The sequence below is a fragment of the Mercenaria mercenaria genome, chromosome 7 (assembly GCF_021730395.1).
Source record: "Mercenaria mercenaria strain notata chromosome 7, MADL_Memer_1, whole genome shotgun sequence".
NCBI classification, from domain to species: domain Eukaryota; kingdom Metazoa; phylum Mollusca; class Bivalvia; order Venerida; family Veneridae; genus Mercenaria; species Mercenaria mercenaria.
The window spans coordinates 64,906,222-64,926,733 of NC_069367.1; the positions used below are offsets into that span (position 1 = coordinate 64,906,222).

The window sequence follows — 20,512 nt, forward strand, 5'->3', positions numbered from 1 at the left end:
AAAAATACTAAATTTAGTAATATTCATAATTTCTATCGGCAAATAATCTGTTTTGAACTAAAATTAAAGGTCTTAGGTAGATCTACTGTTTCATCAAATTTTATTTAGAGTTAAGAGTATTAGCAATTAGGAGTGACCTGTCGCTTTTATTTTTAGATTTGGATTTTCCAGACTGTTCCATTTATTAAAAAAGGGTTTGAAAGATATTTGACTTATTTAAAACTATAAATATATTTCAAATACCGAGCAGATTGACATTGCACTGATAGTTTAGTTGGTAGAATTGAGGAATCTTGATAGTGATTTAACTTTTGCGATTAAGAGGCTGTGGGTTCGAAACCCACACAAGGCGACTTTTTTATGACTGAATTTGTTTTATTTTATTTTTCAATTTTTTTTTATTTCATTTTATTTCATCATTTCAATTTCATTTTTAATTTCATTCATACAATTTAAATACATTCATTTCAAACACACGCGCCCAATGGAGCATCCTCACACTCGCTGGCGGCGTCGGTTTCCTCCTTATAAGTGTCATCAGCTAGTTGAATGACTAAATCGTCAAGAGCTATGTCAACCATGTTGAATAATTCACAATCATAAAGATATTTGAAAAACCTATGTTATATGCGAAAATAGCAAAATGATACAAGTAATGCAATTCAAATACATCTTTAATTATCATTATCATTTTAAATGTATGTTACCAAAATATAAAATGAAACAAAAAAAAATTAAATGTAAAATATATATATATATATTGATCTCCGCTGGAATTCGAACTCACAAAAGTTAGATTCTACAGGTGTCGCGCTTACCACTGCACCACGGCGTCTAATTGGCGAAGAGGCAGTCATTTAAATATTTATTATAAAAATAAGTTATATAAAGGTAGGGTACCCCTTTACTGAAGTGGCTTATTCCAGTAACCTTTCAAATCTATTAATAAAAGCGACAGGTCACTCCTAAATGCTAGTAACTTTGTTTAATGCATGTTTGCAGCATGTTTACACGAACAGGCAAAAGGCGTTTTAAAAACAAAGGGAAGTAACTCCGATTATCAGAACCTCAAGTGTCTATTATTTAAACCATATTACGCAGTGGTCCTACTAGTCTGGTGCAAAGGAGTGTTCAATTATTTAATAAACAATTGAAAATTAGCTGTTCATTACTTCTTACAAATTAAAATAGATGTCATCTGGGTATGAACCTTTAAAACTCTTCCTTTTGAGACGCTCCCTACTTTCGGTCTCTGTTAGATCACTTGAAACATGGCGGCTACTTTGAAAACATCAAAACAGTTTCGCTCGTGGAAAGATGAAGATTCTTTCGAACAGAGTGATGTTGTTAGATTATTTGACCCGGAACAAGTTAAAACAACAAAATCTGTGAATTGTTGGAAGTACTGGACGATTTATTGTACACTGGTTGGATTTTTCGCTTTATTTTTGCTCGGAATTCTGATTGGATTTTTATTGAGGGTTGATTCAAAAGTAGACAATAGTTGCCCTGTCGGGGAGAAAAGGGCTGATGGGTTTGACAGAGAAAAACTACAAGCAGTGCACAATAACATTGTTTATTTAATGTCTGGAGAAAACATTGCCACATATGCTCGGTGGGTATCAAAATATGAATTATAATTGTCAGCCACAATATAATAATAATATGTACACTGATCATCTGCCTTGAACCTGACTTTCAAAATTGGGAAGTGTCTAGCCATCAAGTAACTGATTGTCTAATCCTGACCTCTTTGTAGATTCTAATTGTTAAGTATGTTTTAATGAGCATATAGTATTATAATTTAAAACAGTACACTAACCCATCTAGGCATTAGGCACATTCGTTTGGTCAAAAATGGTTTTATATAAATTAAATATAATATTATATGATAAATAAACATCCATAGACAGTCCTAGTGAATAATGGGCATAGGATTTATTTTTGGGTGTTTTTATATTGTGTAGAATCATTGTTGTTGTTGTACTGTTTTTGCTGAGACAGAAGTTTCATAGATGTCAGAATGATGACAAAGTTGAAATGTTGCATTAAGAGGCTTTGGGGTAGATCTAGTATGAACTTTCCATTTCATTTCAGTCTGATAAACTTGGTCTAGACTAGCCACTAGACTGATAATAAAGAATTTGTAACAACATTCAGCTTTTGTAATTTTTTTAGTTTATCTGATAGTGACAAATGCAAGTCTGTTTTAGAGATGTTCTGATATTGGACATAGGATATAGACTGGCTATATTCACAGTTTTAAAAATAAAGAAATATATACCATAGTATAGGAGCTAGTCTAAACTTGGTCCTACCTTAAAACGAGGGTAAACATTACTGATTCACATTATAACATAAATTTTATGGGTATAACATGATGATTGTATAAGAAATTAATAGATATCTAAATTTGCTGTACATGTAGGTTACAAATTTATCTCATGAACAAAAATAATCTTTAGCAAGTGCTCATGACATGGCATATTGTTTGTTACAAAAAAAAAAAAACGGGCACAAAAGCAAATTTGTTATTCTGAAACATTTCTCTTTTTGCCATTAAATCAGTGTTAGCAATCATGTCACTCAAGTACTGTGATTAAAATTTTCACAACTTCACACAAAAATGCATGTATGAAAATGCATTACAAATTATTTGTATTAAAATTGTATCTTTTGTCATAAAATTGCCTTAAAGGCAACACTTCTTACAGTCTACATTACAGTTTGGACATTACATCCATGATATAGACAGGAAGTATGTGAGAAATTATTTCATATCTACAAAAGGAAATGTCATCAAACTTGTGATTTTCAAACTGACTCCTATTATAATGATTGTGAAAGCTTGGTTAAAGTCAATTATTTTTCAGCAAATTATGTTTTTCACCATTTGATCAACCAGAACATGATAAATAAAAAGTATTCTTTTTAGAAGTTAAGTCTAGATAGATAGAAATATTGATTAAATGTCAAAAACAATGCATTAAATATTTGACTTGCATATGACTGACAGAAGAAAGGATTATTTTACACTTAAGATCTTATCTTTTTAAGTAATCTTTCAACAAAAATAAGGATTTAATTTAATGTTTTACCTGTCAGGAATTTAAAATTGATTTTTGACAGTGTTAGGTTATGGTATTTGTTGAGACAAACCATTCATATTCTATTTAATGCTCCTGATAAAATACAAAATTAACTTAAATGTTCAACACTTTCAGTAAAGGTATCATGTTTAAAGCCTCTAATAAATCTTCCCTGCATAACTACATGCTTGTGGGTATAATATTTTGCCATTTTTGATGTCTGAGTTTAGTAATGCATGGGACTACAAGTTTTGCTAGTTTTATACCAAAGCAGTAAAACACTGCTGACTGGATCATTGATAGCTCGGGCAGTTCATGTTGTGGTCCCTGATTTTTCCTTGAAGTTACATCTCTACAAACCCTGGATATCTTTCCGAGAATTCTGAGCACCCCTCTGACTTTGAAATATTGGTGTTTTACTATATTTTATTATTCCTAAGCAACATGACTTAAGGTACAGATGTTTTGTCATTGAAGCATTAAAATGTAATTTCAGTACTAATGAATGAAAAAGGGACCACCTGTTCCTTAAATGAAAAATGTCCTTTCATCACACATTGTGATTTGAGAGTTTCTTTATCCTTTAAATACCAGTTTGGTTTTTATAGGGGTCAAGACTTGGTGGGAAAAAGGAGCTTCCCCATATAATTTGGATGTCAAGTTTGACCTTTCATACTGTGATAATAAACACTAAAGGGACACTAGTCAATGGTGCCTTGAAATTGTAAAGTTAAATTTAATGTCTTTACTAACATAATTGAATTTGATGGCCATAGGCAGTTAAAAGTTTATATAAGCATACACATTTTTTAAGTGGATAATAAATATGTATATATTTCATTTTCATAACAAAATGGTATTCATTTTCAGATCTGGGATCTATTGTTGCAATTTTTAAATGTCCAGATTTTATGAACTAGAGACATGTGATATTAAAACTGTCCCTGCAGTTTTTAAAATACTTTACAACCTTGTCTGTTTTTTCAAGACAACCATGCAGGATTGATAAAACAAAATTCTCAATTTTTGAATGCTGGTGTCACATTCAGTTTATTTCAACTCGATTCAAATTTTTTTAGTGTATAAAGATTTCTTGTAATTTATCAAAAACACATCCACAGATCATAAGAATAACACTTAGAAACATAGTTACAATAATTTAAAGAAAAAAATATGGTTTGACTCTTGCGACCTGGGATAACCCATTAAAGCAGCATAAATGGTGTCCTATTTCTTAGAGTGAATGTCAGAATCTTAAGTATTTCCAACAAATTTCTAATGACACATTTATAGGGAATGTCAGAATGTTAGTGTCACAATATCAAGTGAATATCAGCATTGTTAGCATATTAGAATGCCAGAATTCTTAGTAAGTGTCACATCAGAGTCTGAAGAAAAGATCCGTTACATTATCATGAATGTCAGAATGCTGGTGGAGAAACAGATACAGTGTGTAATTACATTATGTTTAACCCTTACCCTGCTAAATTTATATTATGAGCTTGTCCATCTTTCAATCTGGATAGTGCCATTATCTGTTAAAAGGATGTTTACCAAAAAGATACTGACTTCAAATCAGTGAATGGGGGACAGTGCAGATTTTGATCAGATTGCACAGATGTGAAAGCTGATCATGATCTATACTAGCTGCAAAGGCAGAATCAGTCATGTCCAGCATGATAAGGGTTAATACAATAGGGTTATTGTAACAGTAGCTTGATCTGGGATGCAGTATTTGGCTCGAGTGGATTTTGCCAGATCGGATCTCACGAGGCGCGCAAGCGCCGAGTGTGATCCGACCTTGCAAAATCCACGAGAGCCGAATACAAAGTCCCAGATCTAGCTACTGTTATAATGACCCTTTTATTATATACCTTTAACATTTTAATTCTTGTTTTGTTCTTGAACGAAATCTTCAATGTTTATCGATATTAAATGGAACTTAGTGAAGTTTTTATGTGCGCTATTTATAGTAATGTGTTGGATCATGCATATTAATGAAAATAGTCCGGCAGCATACAATATGGAAGGTACAATACGGAATTTAAAAGGTACAATACGGAATTTTTGTCTCTCTGTTCATATTTAATTGTGAAATGCAAGCCGATTTTTTACAGAATTTATATAGGTATATAATAAACTTTAATACATACAGTGCAACGTCTGTAGAGCAACATCCTTTGGGAGATACAAATATAGACTGTTATGTAGTGGTTGTTGTTTTGGAGAAGGTAAATTTGATAGTATATTTCAGCTTTGGGAAATTTTGATGGTGTTGTTAGGTTTTTGCTTAGAGGGCTGGCCTAGAGAGGTTGTACTGTACTTCATCTTTCTATCCATTATTTAAAGAATGTTTTTAAACCACTCAATTGGTGTGACCTTTTTTATATCTGATCATCTTCACTGTTCTGCTTAAAGATGATCAGATATAATCTGACTTCTCCATTTTCATGGTTACAAATTGCTGGCACACTGGTTTGTTTGATTTTGTCTTTGTTGATATAAACAAATTGAACATCTAACACTGGGATAAAAACTTCCTTTTGAAATTGGAGATTTTCATTTGGTCAGTGATGATTGAAGTGTTAAAGCTTTAAAGGGCACAGTCTACAATACAAGATTCCCATCTTCTAACCATTATCAACTGAAGATGTTCAAATTACAGGTGGTTGATATCTTTAAAGGGCAGAATCAATGAAGACATTTATAGGCTATAACCCCAACTTGCCCAAGTTACCCTTATGTTTTCTTATATTTATTAATTTTTTAACAAATTAAGCTTTAGTGGTAATTGAATAGTCATATTTTTAGCTTGACTGTTTTATAATTTAAGAATAGTGAGCATTATTCTACTCACCAGCACATTGCTAATTGTTATTTTGCAAGATCATACATGTATTTCAATAACCATTGCAGATATTGGATTAAAACTTCAGATTTATCAAACCTACTGAATTACCAAGTAAGATAACTTTTGGTTGATTTTTTTGTCGAGCCCGCTTGCGGAAGTGAAGGCATCCAGTCGTCCAAATGTATATTCGTGCGTCTGTCTGGATTTGTTTGTCCGAACCATAACTTTGACATGCATGGAGAAATCTTGTTTATATTTGGCAGGAATGTTAACCTTAGTGAGACCGACGGAGTGTCATTCGCAAACCTCAGGTTCCTATCTCAAAGGTCAAGGTCACAGTTTGAGGTCAAAAGTCATGTCAGATCTTGTCCGGCCCATAACTTAGTGACACGGAGTGTCATGTGCAAACCCCAGGTTCCTTTCTCAAAGGTCAAGGACACAGTTAGGGGTCAAAAGGCAGGCTCGACATGTTGCCTGTGGGCATCTAGTTTACAATGTAAATTTTTATGGCCTATTTTGACTAATGAGACAGTTACCAACTATCCAGCTGTTATGCAGTAACAACTACATACATAATGCTGAAACTTCAAACAAGACATCCTTCTTATCTAGTGTCTGTTCGTAACCAAGTTAGAGAACACTGTGTTGATGAAATTCAAGTTATGGACCTTGTTTGACTAAGTAATTTTAGTTATTTATTTATCTGGGATTTACAATTTTTCGGGGCAATTTTTTTTCTTGGTTGAAACTAGGATAATACTGAAAACCTCATATTTTCTGCCTTTCTTATAAATGTAGATCTCATACTTTCAGTTAGCTTTTTGCAATGCATACCATAGTATTGTTACCAGGTCCCCAGTTACCAGGTCTTATTTCACTCTAATTTTATCTTAGTACTTTATCTATTCAGAAGGCGGGACATTACAATCTATTACATATTCATTAGCTTCTAGTACCTATAATTAACTCCTTTTATAGTTTGTTTACAGCTGTGTAATTGCTTGAAAACCACACAACAAAGTGATAATTATGTGTTAGTTCACACCAATTATTTCCCCATTTACATGCTATATAGAGAAGGTTATTGTGTTTCGCTCCCCATAATGCACTTCTTTCATTGGCAATCACAGTGCAGTAATAATCTCTTTATAACCCAGAGAAAGTGGTACCCTATAATTATTGCATGAAAAGATGATTAACATATTGACTTTATCCTGGTATTTCAGTAAAGCATTTAAATCATACACTGTAGTTAGGTACACCCCTCCAACTTCCCTAGTTTTGTACTATATATAATACAAGACGGTATTAAGAAACTAAATAGACTTTTTCTTTGTATAAAAGTGTGAATGTTATGGTGACAGTGTTACTTCTTTCTACTTCCTGTGATAAAAAGCAAGAAGTCTTTTTTCATTTCATTCTTACATTCTCACTGAAACATGATAAAAATTAAGCTGAACTTTACTCATCAGAGTAGCAATAAACTGTATGTCATGGTGCATTATTGACGTCATAATGTTCTCTCAATGGTCTGCGTCCAGTCAGTCTTTGTTTATCTCAGGGTATATAAAACGTTTGATAATCGTTTGTTTAAATGTACTGATTGAACCATGTAAAAACAGATGTGTATTTTTTCAGAGAGTTTTCTCTCCTGATATCTGTATTGCTGATTTTATATTTTTAGTTACTTTTCAACTGTCCATCCGTTCATTTGTTCGTCACAACGTTAACTTTTTACATGAAGGCACTTTACTCACGAACCACTGCACCCAGGACCTTCAAACTTCACATGCTGATAGTACTTATTGAGTACATGACCCCTGCTGACTTTGGGGTCACCAGGTCAAAGGTCAAGGTCACAGGGGCCAATGTTAAATCGTTACTTAGTTCGTCACAATGTTCGTTCGTCACAACGTTAACTTTTTGCATGAAGGCACTTTACTCGCGAACCACTGCACCCAGGACCTTCAAACTTCACATGCTATTAGTACTTATTGAGAACATGACCCCTAATGACTTTGGGGTCAAAGGTCAAGGTCACAGGGGGCCAATGTTAACTCATTAGTTTGTTCGTCACAATGTTCATTCGTCAAAATGTTAACTTTTTGCATGAAGGCACTTTACTCGCACACCACTGCACCCAGAACCTTCAAACTTCACATGCTGATAGTACTTATTGAGTACACGACCCCTACTTAAATTGGGGTCACAAGATCAAAGGTCAAGGTCACAGGGGCCAATGTTAACTTTTTGCATGAAGGCACTTTACTCGCGAACCACTGCACCCAGGACCTTCAAACTTCACATGCTGATAGTACTTATTAAGTACACGATCCCTACTGACTTTGGGGTCACCCGGTCAAAGGTCAAGGGCACGGGGGCCAATGTTAACTCAATAGTTCGTGCGTCACAATGTTCATTCGTCTCAACGTTAACTTTTTGCATGAAGGCACTTTACTCGCAAACCACTGCACCCAGGACTTTCAAACTTCACATGCTGATAGTACTTATTGAGTACAAGACCCCTACTTACATTGGGGTCACAAGATCAAAGGTCAAGGTCACAGGGGCCAATGTTAACTTTTTGCATGAAGGCACTTGACTCGCGAACCACTGCACCCAGGACCTTCAAACTTCACTTGCTGATAGTACTTATTGAGTACACGACCCCTACTGGCTTTGAGGTCATCAGGTCAAAGGTCAAGGTCACAGGGGCCAATGTTAACTTTTTGCATGAAGGCACTTTACTCGCGAACCACTGCACCCAGGACCTTCAAACTTCACATGCTGATAGTATTTACTGAGTACACGACCCCTATTGACTCTGGGGTCACCAGGTCAAAGGTCACCAGGTCAGAGGTCAAGGCGCTGTGGGGGCATTTGTCACCATTAGTGACAGCTGTTGTTCTGTCTTCACGGACATCCACTGATGTATTTACAGTTTTCTGTCTTCCCTGACATCCATTTATATACTTATTTTTTTTTTTGGATAGAGTTATCTTTCTGACATTTATTATTGTGTCTTGATGTATTTCTGTTTTTTCAGAGAGTTATCTTTCTGACATCTATTGATATTGGCATCTATTGATGTATTTCCAAGAGAACTTTCTTCCCTGAGGTCCATTGATGTACTTATAATTTTCAGGGAGTTATCTTCCAAGATGACCATTGATATATTCATATAATTTCTCAGAGAGTTATCTTCCCTGATGTCCATTGATGTATTCATATATTTTCTCAGAGAGTTATCTTCCCTGATGTCCATTGATGTATTCATATAATTTCTCAGAGAGTTATCTTCCTTGATGTCTATTGATGTATATATATTTTTCAAAAAGTTATCTTCCCTGACATCTATTGTTTATTCATATATTTTCTCAGAGAGTTATCTTCCCTTATGTCCATTGATGTATTCATATAATTTCTCAGAGAGTTATCTTCCCTGATGTCTATTGATGTATTGATATTTTTCAGAGAGTTATCTTTACTGGCATCAGTTGATGTTTCCACATCATCAGAGAGAATCGACAAAGTTACAGCACAATATGTGGAGAAAAAATTCAAGCAGTTTGGCTTTGACAAAGTTGAAATTGAGGAACACAATATTGTAGTTACCTCCCCTGATCCACTTCATCCAAACAGACTTGAAATTCTGTCTACAGATGGCAGCACAAGAAGAAATTATACTTTCCATGAAGTTTCTGATACCAAGGGAGTTAATTCAGATCCTGGCATAGCTGATATTCCAGCAACATTCATGGATTTTTCACCATCAGGGAATGCAGAGGTAATTCAAGTTGAATATAAATTACAAATATAATGTGTAGAAAAAACAAGTTTATCATTACCAATGGTTAAAATGACTCGATAGCCTAGTGGTAGAATGTCTGCTTCGAGTGTTGGAGGTGGTGGGCTGGATAACCGGCCACATCATACCAAAGACGTGAAGAATGGTATCAGTAGCTCCCTTGCTTGGCGCTCAGCATTGAAAGGGAAACTGGCCTCTTTTCTCCTACCCTTGTGGCGATGGATTCCATCAGGAATGAGGTGTCAAGAGTGATTAATATAAGTTGTAGAACTTGTTTCACAATCAACCTAAAATAAAATTAGTATAAACTAAAATGACTATGGATAACACAACTTGTAAAAATCCCTTTAAAGCTGCATATATTTGTGGCTTTATCAAGAAATCATGACGTAATATTTAGATTCTTTAAATGAAATGGAAGCTTACTGGCATATATATTATTTGTATTGATGGCAAGCAGTGTAGTTTTGTAGATACAGTTGAAACAATGGTACTTCGACCAAGGGACCGAGCATTTTACTTCGAGATAACTGAAAATTGTCTTAGAAACAATACTTAATAATGCAGAGTAGTTTTGTATACGCACATCCCAGATTTTAAGAGGCATTTTTATCCTTGTCATTGAAAATATTACTTTCACCATTGTTTTTAGGGCTTTGTTTTAATATGCACAGGGTATGATATCAGAGTTTATGAGGCTGCCATATATTTTGAACACCATTTAGTAGTTTTCTCAGTAGCAGCTGTTTCTGATGAGAACATAAATCATTTTTTCATAATCTCTATAACAATCTGATGGAATCTATATAATAATCTGATCCTGAAGGTCCACAGTACTAAAATGAAGTCATCAATCACCATTTAGTTGTTGACGTCATATGTGTAGGTAGATAGGGTAACTAGATTAACAAACTATACTGCATTTTTATGAATCTTTAATAAGGTTTAATTTTTTGTCATTTTTTTCTGGCCAACTTCAAAGCAAAACCTGATCTGTTTTTGAATGATTTATTTTCTTTGTATGTTTAGGGTCCCTTGATGTATGGAAACTATGGAAGATATGTAGACTTTATACAGCTTGAGACCAGTCATGTGATTGTGCAAGGTTCTGTTTTACTTCTCAAGATAGGTCTGAGCTCCGTAGCTGAGAAGGTAACAACATATATATTATATTTGCAGATTATTCTTCAATAGACAATTAGTCAAATAGAAAAAAATGTACAGGAAAATTTGTTTTTGGAGGTCTACGTCTTTGTTTATGAGCAGGCAAATTTCTCAACATTTTACAAGAAAACCTCATGATCATCACTAATGATGAATGGCACCATTAATGAAAAAAACTTTAAAGTTTATATTTTGGATATTTCACAAAGGCGTCACAGTAGTTTGGCCACCTGGATCATCATCACACAGAAGTATATAGCAATGTGAAGTTGAAGAACAGGCAGAATTACTATCTTTCTCAAGATTTATTATAATTTAACAAAAATATAAGTACAGTACAAAATAAGAAAATTTTATATAATTTAATTATCATTCATTTTTTATTGTCTACATTATTGTCTACAAGTTTTATTTATATATTTCAAATGTTTAAGATAATTCTGTGGACACCGCTTTTCTTTAACCAATATAAATTCTTTTTTCTATTGAAAGACATTGGTTATTACATTTAAATCATACAAATTTATATGTTCAAAGACGCCAATTTCCTACTTGACAAGGTATTATCTATTTTGTGAGCAAGAAAGTATCTGATGACAGCATAATCAGATAATTGGTATCAAATGGCTTCTAATCTTACAATTAAAATGTCTTCTAATTTTCATGAAATAAATACATTTAAAATGATAGTCAAAGTATGCAAAAATAAATCACAAGCAATTTGACAAAATTTAATATGATTTTTAACAATAATGAAAAATTATAGGTTTGCACAAGATGTACCAGGTGTACTTTTATCTTTAGGGGAAAAATATCTTAGGCCTTTGTCCACACCAAGGAATGTTTAAAAAATTGAACTGAAATTATGGAATAAATTAACATGATTAATGTTTTTTGAGCTTAGTCAGGAAGTGTGCTGTTAGTAAATAAGTGGAACAATTTATTATTGTATTAAGTTACCATAATTATAGTCTACGAGAGAGAGTAGCCTATGTGAACAATGGAAATGTAATTCTCATGGATTTCAACAATAACTTTTTTTTTCAAGATTTATTTTATAAAGACATAACCCTCACGATTATACAGTTTCCATCACCACACACAAAAACATTAGAAGTTTGCAAAACTTAAATTGGCATCAAAAATTACTCTTGTTTAAAATGAATAGAAAATTATTTGAGTGTTCAGTTTTCATTTAAGAAAACATTGAATCAGAAGTGTGGAGAATAGACTGTAATGATAAATTTATAAATTTCCAATATCAATTTTGACACTTATAATCTTGTCATGATGAGTGATAAGCTTTTAGAATATCAACAAAGAAGTACAACTTAACTCTTCAATAGAAATGATATAGAAGATGATTTCGATTTTGATTTCAAATTTAACAGAAAGTTTTTACTCAGCTGATTTTCAATGGGTATTAAGATTCGGATTTAAGATTTGATTGTACAGTGAACCAAACTGACACAGGTTGTTTTTGAAAAGTATCAAAAAAGCTTTCAGAAGTTCAAATGACTTTTTCTGCATAATCATAAGTTCACCGATTTTATGTCTTTGTGAAGAAGTGACTGTATACAATCATTATAATGTTACATTGTCATAAAGTTGACTGGATGAATTAAATAAATATCATATCAACCCAGGAATTGCTTTATTTATAGCAGGAAATATTCCCATATTTATCATTGAATTTATTGCTACTTCATATTTCATTTGGTTGTAAGTTGGTGGGCTGGACATAAAATATTTATAGCTGGCAATGTTATTGATGATCCGCAAGAATGACTTCAGAAATTCACATCTACACAATTAATTGAAGGAGCTGACCTCCAGATTTTGGCTTAAAAATTTATCTTTCTTTAAAATTGAAGTTTGGTCATATATTATCATTAGAACATGAGCTTTATGTCTATATTATATAACACTATCTTAAAATGCCAAATCAAGAAAAAGAAAAACATGCCTAAGTTGGGAATTAAACGGATCGCCATGGCAATAAATATTTTCCTGCGGTCGTGACCAAAACAACACAATGGAATACGTATTTAACAGTCGCTAAACTTAAATCTTTATAATTAAGGCAGTTTACCTTCATTTCCTGTCGGTGCCTTTAATTAACTATTTGAAAAGAAGAATTTTAGTTGTCAGTTCTTTGACATTTTCTTAGGAACTATGTTCTCTCTGGTCTGCATGTCTTAAAATGGGAAAAAGGCAATGAGACTAGAATTTGAACAGGAGAAATGATCAACTGCAAAAAAATCTAATTATATGAGCTAAACTTATCATATTATTCAAAAACACAATACTGTTAGCTTAGTTTTGTATTGAAAATTTTTCTATAATAAAGTAAAAATTATTCAAGAAATATCTTTAGTGACTATATATTATCCGCTACTAGTTTTGTATCTAGAAATATGCATACCCTCTGCATTGGGATTTACACTTTCGAAGATTTGAATTGGTTGCTTAGTCAGAGAAGTATCAACATAATAAATTATTATTATTATTATAATACCAGATTTGTATAGCGCCCTTATGTCCTGGACAACCAACACATTACTGGAATAATGTCACAAATGAAATTGTTATAAGTATGAATTTTACAGGTCAAATTAAGAAGGTACCGACTGTAAAGATTTCTTCATAATATAACATAGTGTAAAAATGAGTATAAATCAAAACTGTTGGCTGGATGTAAAAATTTATAGTAAAGTTTCTGTACAATGTCATTTTTTGGTCAACCAAGATTTAGATTTTTCTTCGGACTAAAATAGATACAAAATGTTTTATATCTAACTTGATCATTTTTTTTCTAGCCGATTAATGTTACTGATTTTAACACGTTCAACAAGCCTGGGGGGTGGTAGTAAAATACAGTTGCAATTTATTTTGACAGATAACAAGGTACATCCTTTGATATTTAGTACAATGTACTTGATAAGTTCTCTCATGTATTGTGTATATGACTTGATAAATTAAAAAAAAATCATGATAGTTGTCAGAATGCATGTTCGTAGACAGAGTCAGTGGAGGGCAGGTTAAGGGTTTAGTCCTATTTGTAAAACAACAATTATCCTCCAGAAATTCCTGTTAGATTTCGCTATTTCGCAGAAGCTGTTACTTCATAGCCGTCCATGGTTTTGTGAAGTATTTGTTGCTGATTTTGATTTCATTTTCCTCTTTTCAGTAATTTCATTATGACGTTGTGATAAATGGAAAAGCAGGTGTTTGGTTTTGTATCAAACTTGAGAATATGAGATGAATTTGTTCTTTTTGAACTTTATTTATAAATAATACCGGTACATGTATATGTTTTTTTTTATTGAAGGTGAAGTTGGCAGTGAGGTATGGTTGTGTTGGTGTGTTGTTGTTCTGTCACCATGGTGATCCTTGTTACCATAGCAACAGTAGCGAACACACTGTGACAAGTGCTAGAGATTTTACAGGTAACAAAACATGTATGTCACAAACAAATTCTTGGTTTCCTTGGGAATATTACAAAAGACATGATAATGAAAAACTGTTAAAGATCCCTGGATAGGACCATTGATAGATAATATGTATACAGTACAAGAACTCTAGTTACCAACATCACTAGGAAGACGGAAATATATTCGTAATACAGGGGTGGTTGCTCCGGAGAAGTTGATTTATTGGAATTTGAAACTTAATATAAATCTGCTCTGAAAGGATGTATAATGGGTGTTGGGTGGTTTTATACAGCATTTACACTTAACACTGTCCTTATTTATTGCAATACCCTTGTGTTAGATGGTTAAATCAGTGAAATCAGTGATATATATATATATACACACACTGATATTTGAAACAGAATTTAGGAAAAATAGATACAATAATTAAATACTTCGTAAAAAATGAAAAGAGAATAAATATAACTATAAACTTAACATTCTTTTATTTAAAATTACACTGTGCTTGCTTTTGTAAAGATCTAATCTTGGATTTATTTTGATCATTTGTTTCCCCATGGCTTTCTTCCACATATTAAGATTTTTTTCAAAACATTAATGCATAATTAGAATTTGTAAGATTATCTATAAAAAGTTCAGTTAACAACAGCCCTGTTTATGCTTTATGTGAAGGGAATTTGGTGGACAACCCTCAGTTTTAAGGAAGCTACTGAAATCCTTTATCTTATGTTTTTTGTTGCCCACCACCTGACACACAGAGGATTTTATGACCCTCATAAATTATTTCACTGGCAATAATAAATTTCTGAACTGCTGTGGAAAAAGGCATAATTACTTTGCAATAAAAATGTCTCCAATTGTACAGTATTTGTATGTTCATAAAGGGAATAGGATAAACTCAGATAGGACAAAAAGTGTGTAATTTCATCTCTATAATCTTTTAACTGAATGGTGAATAATTCAAACCTATGAATTAATGCAGTTTTGAGATAATTTAACATGACATATAATGAAAAGAGAAATTTTAGAAAGTTATGCTCTAAATATACATGTAATATTAACATTTGAAATTGCTTGAAAAGATATAATATATGTAGAAGTTGCTGAAATAGCACTCTCCCATATGTAAGGATCTGCGACGTCATCAACAAGGTCTGCTATCTAAAATTAGCATAAGGATGAATGTACGGACAGACAATCTGTGCTTTAATTGTACTAAAGCATAAGTAACTCTCAGATTTGGCATCTATTTCCTATTTAGTTCAAGTCGCTGCACATCACAAATGAACGTTTTCCTTAATTAGTTTTTAATTTCTATATACTGGTAATTATACTAGACCGAGAAACTTTTTATATAAACTGAACAACTTTCGAGCCGTGCCATGGGAAAACCAACATAGTGGCTTTGCGACCAGCATGGATCCAGACCAGCCTGCGCATCCGCGCAGTCTGGTCAGGATCCATGCTGTTCGCTAACAGTTTCTCCAATTCCAATAGGCTTTAAAAGCGAACAGCATGGAGCCTGACCAGACTGCGCGGATGCGCAGGCTGGTCTGGATCCATGCTGGTCGCAAACCCACTATGTTGGTTTTCCCATGGCACGGCTCTTTTCAATTGCAAAGCAATGCATTTTGCAAAATTCTTTAAATTTCGGACTGCACATGTGAGTCAGTTTTATAAAATGAAATACATGTAGTAATGATTTTGCTGATACATGCTTTCAAAATTATTTTGTACTAAATGTTTTGACCACAAGTGCTTTTCATTGGCGTTTCAAATCTAAAACTTATTATATTTTACTTTTTTATCAAGACTTTAAAACATTTCTACTAATGCTAGATTTCTTAAATATTTTATGCAGAAAATTACGTAATTTACATACACCGTACTTTTTAGCACTTTTAAGCTTGATAGTCCGAGCTATTCTACTCACCCTGGTGCCGACGTCATTTATTTTGGCCAAATTATGCCCCCTTTTGGACTTAAAAACTTCTGGTTAAAGTTTTGCATTCAAGTTACCATCTCCAGAGCTAATGCAGATATTGGAATGAAACATTTTAGGTATTTTAACATTTAGGGTAATATTCCTGCTTCTTGGACAACAATTCAAATAGTCAAGCATTGGCTATATTTTCGGACAGCTCATGTTTCTATTTGTCTGCCCTGTTTTGAATGATCCTGGTCTAGTGAAAGGCTCAAGTTAATTTACGCATTGCATTATGGTATATCTGTGGCATGCCCTGTTTATAGAACATGAGAGAGTGCTGTTATTATGACACATGACTTAGTTAATGGTCAAAGACTGCTATATGGAGTCGGTTGGTTCTGGAGCAGTTTAATACTGTCATAAATATGCACATAAAAGTTCCTGACCTATGTTAACCCTTACCATGCTAAATTTCTGTAATGGACTGGTCCATCTTCCAATTTTTCAAGTACCATTTATCATTTGAAGGGGTGTTTACTGGAAATTTACTGACTGAATAGCGAACAGTGTAGACCATGATCAGACTGCACGGATGTGCAGGCTGATCTTGGTCTACACTGGTCGCAAAGGCAGAATCAATCGTGTCCAGCATGATAAGGGTTAAACTCAAACCTTTGACCTAATGAGCATGAGATAAACAGTTGAATAAAGATTTAAAAGGCCCTTTAACGGCAACACTGCCAAAATAATTTCACACAAGCATGGACATCTGTGATTTGGCAGGCCTGGGGATTTAAACACCATAAAAGTAGGTTTAACCAGGACACATAAAGAAATTTATGAACACTTAAGTTATTGTGACTTGTTTGCATAAAGTTGTAATAAAAGCGTTTATTGTCCATAAAAAATGGATATGATGAATTTATGAAGTGAATGTTTCTAGCTTGAAAGAGGTATGACTACTCATGTATGTTCCTTTCATCATGTTGACAAGATAAATTATTTATTAGCAAAATGAACTTGCTGAAGATTATTCTTTTTTAGTTTTTTTAGATATAATTATAATGAGCCGTGCCATGAGAAAACCAACATAGTGGGTTTGCGACCAGCATGGATCCAGACCAGCCTGCGCATCCGCGCAGTCTGGTCAGGCTCCATGTTGTTCGCTTTTAAAGCCTATTGGAATTGGAGAAACTGTTAGCGAACAGCATGGATCCTGACCAGACTGCGCGGATGCGCAGGCTGGTCTGGATCCATGCTGGTCGCATACCCACTATGTTGGTTTTCTCATGGCACGGCTCATATATAACTGTCTTAAGTTTTCTACCTGACTGATTACTATCCAGTACCTTAATTTTGAGAAGTTTAAATTAGTGCATTCTTAGAATTGATTTATGCGTTGTTTGTTTAAATCACAAGACAAACTATAATATATGTACCGTATTTATAATGTACAATTTATGTGTTGAATAGATATACAAAAGATCTAAAGCTAGTTGAATTGTTAATATGCAAAATTATTTAAGTCTGAATATAAAACTTTAGAAATGGAAATGATTTAAGGAGATCCATATAAAATATGTTCATGCATGCATGTTTTGAGATTACAGAATGCATTATTCTGTTTGTTCAAATGTTTTATGGCTCATTAGGTCACATACAGCTTTTATTGCAGTACCTTAGGTGTTCCATTAAAACACGCACTTAGGGGCCATCTCAAAATATTTGAAGTTGTTCAACATCAGGGTTTTTTTTTCCTTTATAATAGGGGCTGTTTATAGGCCCCTTCCCCTCAGAAAATTTCTTTAAATTCCTGCAGTTTTCCCCAAAATATGACTTTACATCAGGTTTTTTATTCCCCTTTGCCCAAATACCGAGTTGTTTTTTTCCCCCAAATCAGAGGCCTGGGCCCCTTCCCCTCCTGGTAAAAAAAACCCCTGAACATGAAATTTTTATCGCCAACATTAAATCGCCACTAGGTTAGGGGTAGCTTTTACATAGGTTTATTGCTGTACATTCAATGTTTGTGTACACTCAATGCGCGAAAATTAATGCTGACCTAGGTTTTATATGCATGCTGGTGTAACAGGATGTTTGAATATGGGACCATCTGTGGCGGCTCATGGCATCCACAAACTTTGTGGTATACTGAGGCAGTTTTTATCCAGTGTTCACCAAACTTTGTTACACTATGTACGGCCGAGTTTGATAATTACCTTGATAACAAGCCTGTTAAGTTATGAGCCTTGAATTGCTTATCATTGCGAAATTTGGCAATGTCCACTTAATTACTTATGCAGGTCTTACCCAATGTCAGAATGGGGGTCACTTGTACGTTACCTATATTTGTCATATAGCATTTTGTAGAGGTTGGCTGCCAAGAAATCCTGTACCCATTTGGGTCATGTGAGCAGTATGGGGTCATAATGACCATCTTGTTTTTTGTTTTTTTTGTAATGAAGAAGAGCCTGGTTAAGATTGCAGTGACAAAGACACACTTTTTTGCTGGTGCTTTCTAGTTTATAAGTAGTTAGGGTGGACATACTCTCACTTAATTGGTTTATAGCAATTAAGTAATATATGAAGAACTAGCTTTTGTGACCACTCAATGTCTGTAGTGTGTTGTGTCATCCGTCGTGCATCCGTCAACATTTTCTAAAACAATCTTCTTCTTGAAAACCACTGGGTAGAATTACACCAAACTTCACAGGAATGAATAGCTTGGATGGTCCCCTTTCAAAATTGTTCAAAGAATTGAATTCCTTGCAGAACTTTGGTTGCTATGGCAACCAAAAGTAAAAACTTTATAAATCTTCTTGTCCAAAACTGCAAGGCGTAGAGCCTTGATATTTAGCGTGTGACATCATCTGATGGTCCTTTACGAAGATTATACAAATTGTGCCCCTTGGGTGAAAAGAGGCCCTTCCCCAGGGGGTCACAAGTTTTCCTGTTTGTTTCATATTTAATGTTCGGTAATGCAGGACCGAATGTCCGGCCATTTTTGGCAACTTTCGCGATGTCTGGATTTTATCATACGCACCTAGCTTGTAAAGAGTTCCAATTATAAAATAAGCTTCAACCACGGAACAGTCACTTTTAAAAAAAATATTGCAGTGATGAATACTCGATCCCTTTACATACCGGAATTTACTTCAACTGTTTGATTTAAAACATCAGCACCGCCTCGGTAGCTTAGTGGTAGAGCGTCCGCTTCGAGTGCGGGAGGTCGTGGGTTCGATCCTCGGCCGTGTCATACCAAAGACGTAAAAAATGGTACTAGTAGCTTCCTCGCTTGGCGCTCAGCATTAAGAGGGTAGTGCTAGGACTGGTCAGCCCGGTGTCAGTATAATGTGACTGGGTGGGGTATCATGTCACGTGTCTACGGCGTGATATTCCAGTGAGGCAGCATTGTGTTCACTGCTTAGTTTTCCACTAAATGCCACCAAATAGCTGGCAATAGGTGGCAACTAGTGGAAATCGGCTGCACCTGCTGAATCTGAAAAAAAATCAGTAGTAAGCAAAAATCAAATTATATTAATATATTTTTTATTTTTATGCAAAAATCAAAGACCCTTCACAAGAAATCACAAAAGATCTGAACAGGAGGATCAGGATGCTGTCAATGCAGTCTTATTTTTTCATATTCCAGGATGGCTTTTAAAAGTAGATGGCGAATGACTCTCCAAATTTCACTCCTTTGGATGTAAGGCCATTTTTTCCAGCACACAATCTGTAACAGCAAACCATATATCTATTAATAGATATATTTTTCTAACATTCTGAATAATTTTGCAGAAAATTGTAAATTTCCTCTAGGAAATATGAAATCAAAAGACTGAACTAACTTACTGACATAACAACAACTCTACAAACTTAATCTATGTCAAATGATATGCCAAATCTTTATTAAAACTGTGAGAAGTTTCATCAAAATCTACATTGTAGAAAAATTTCTATTCAATTAATACAGGAAAAATCCCTATTTTTTACCAAATCAATTAAGGTAAATAACTGAGCAGTGTTAATAACGCTTATAATAATTACATGAGGTTTAGTGATTCTATAGACAAAGCTGCTATATTTTTCCAATTACAAGCATTTTCAATTAATCAGATGGACAGATGAAACAGAAAGGACAACGCCAAAAATAATATCCCTCTACCTTTGGCAAAAGATAATAATGGCACTTGGGTTTTTCATCACATTTATAATTAATATTTATCATAAAATATGCCAGGA

General features: G+C 33.9%; 1 protein-coding gene across 1 annotated transcript in view; it reads left to right on the forward strand.

Annotated features, from left to right (window-relative positions):
* Nucleotides 1-1,254: 1,254 nt before the first annotated feature.
* The window catches only part of LOC123555773 (glutamate carboxypeptidase 2-like), a 36,775-nt gene continuing 17,517 nt past the window's right edge, over nucleotides 1,255-20,512 (forward strand). The window contains exons 1-4 of the mRNA XM_053548557.1: nucleotides 1,255-1,615; nucleotides 9,415-9,727; nucleotides 10,778-10,900; nucleotides 14,244-14,361. Coding sequence (XP_053404532.1) covers nucleotides 1,272-1,615; nucleotides 9,415-9,727; nucleotides 10,778-10,900; nucleotides 14,244-14,361 — 898 coding nt within the window. The 5' untranslated portion in view covers nucleotides 1,255-1,271. The remainder of the gene's footprint in view (nucleotides 1,616-9,414; nucleotides 9,728-10,777; nucleotides 10,901-14,243; nucleotides 14,362-20,512) is intronic.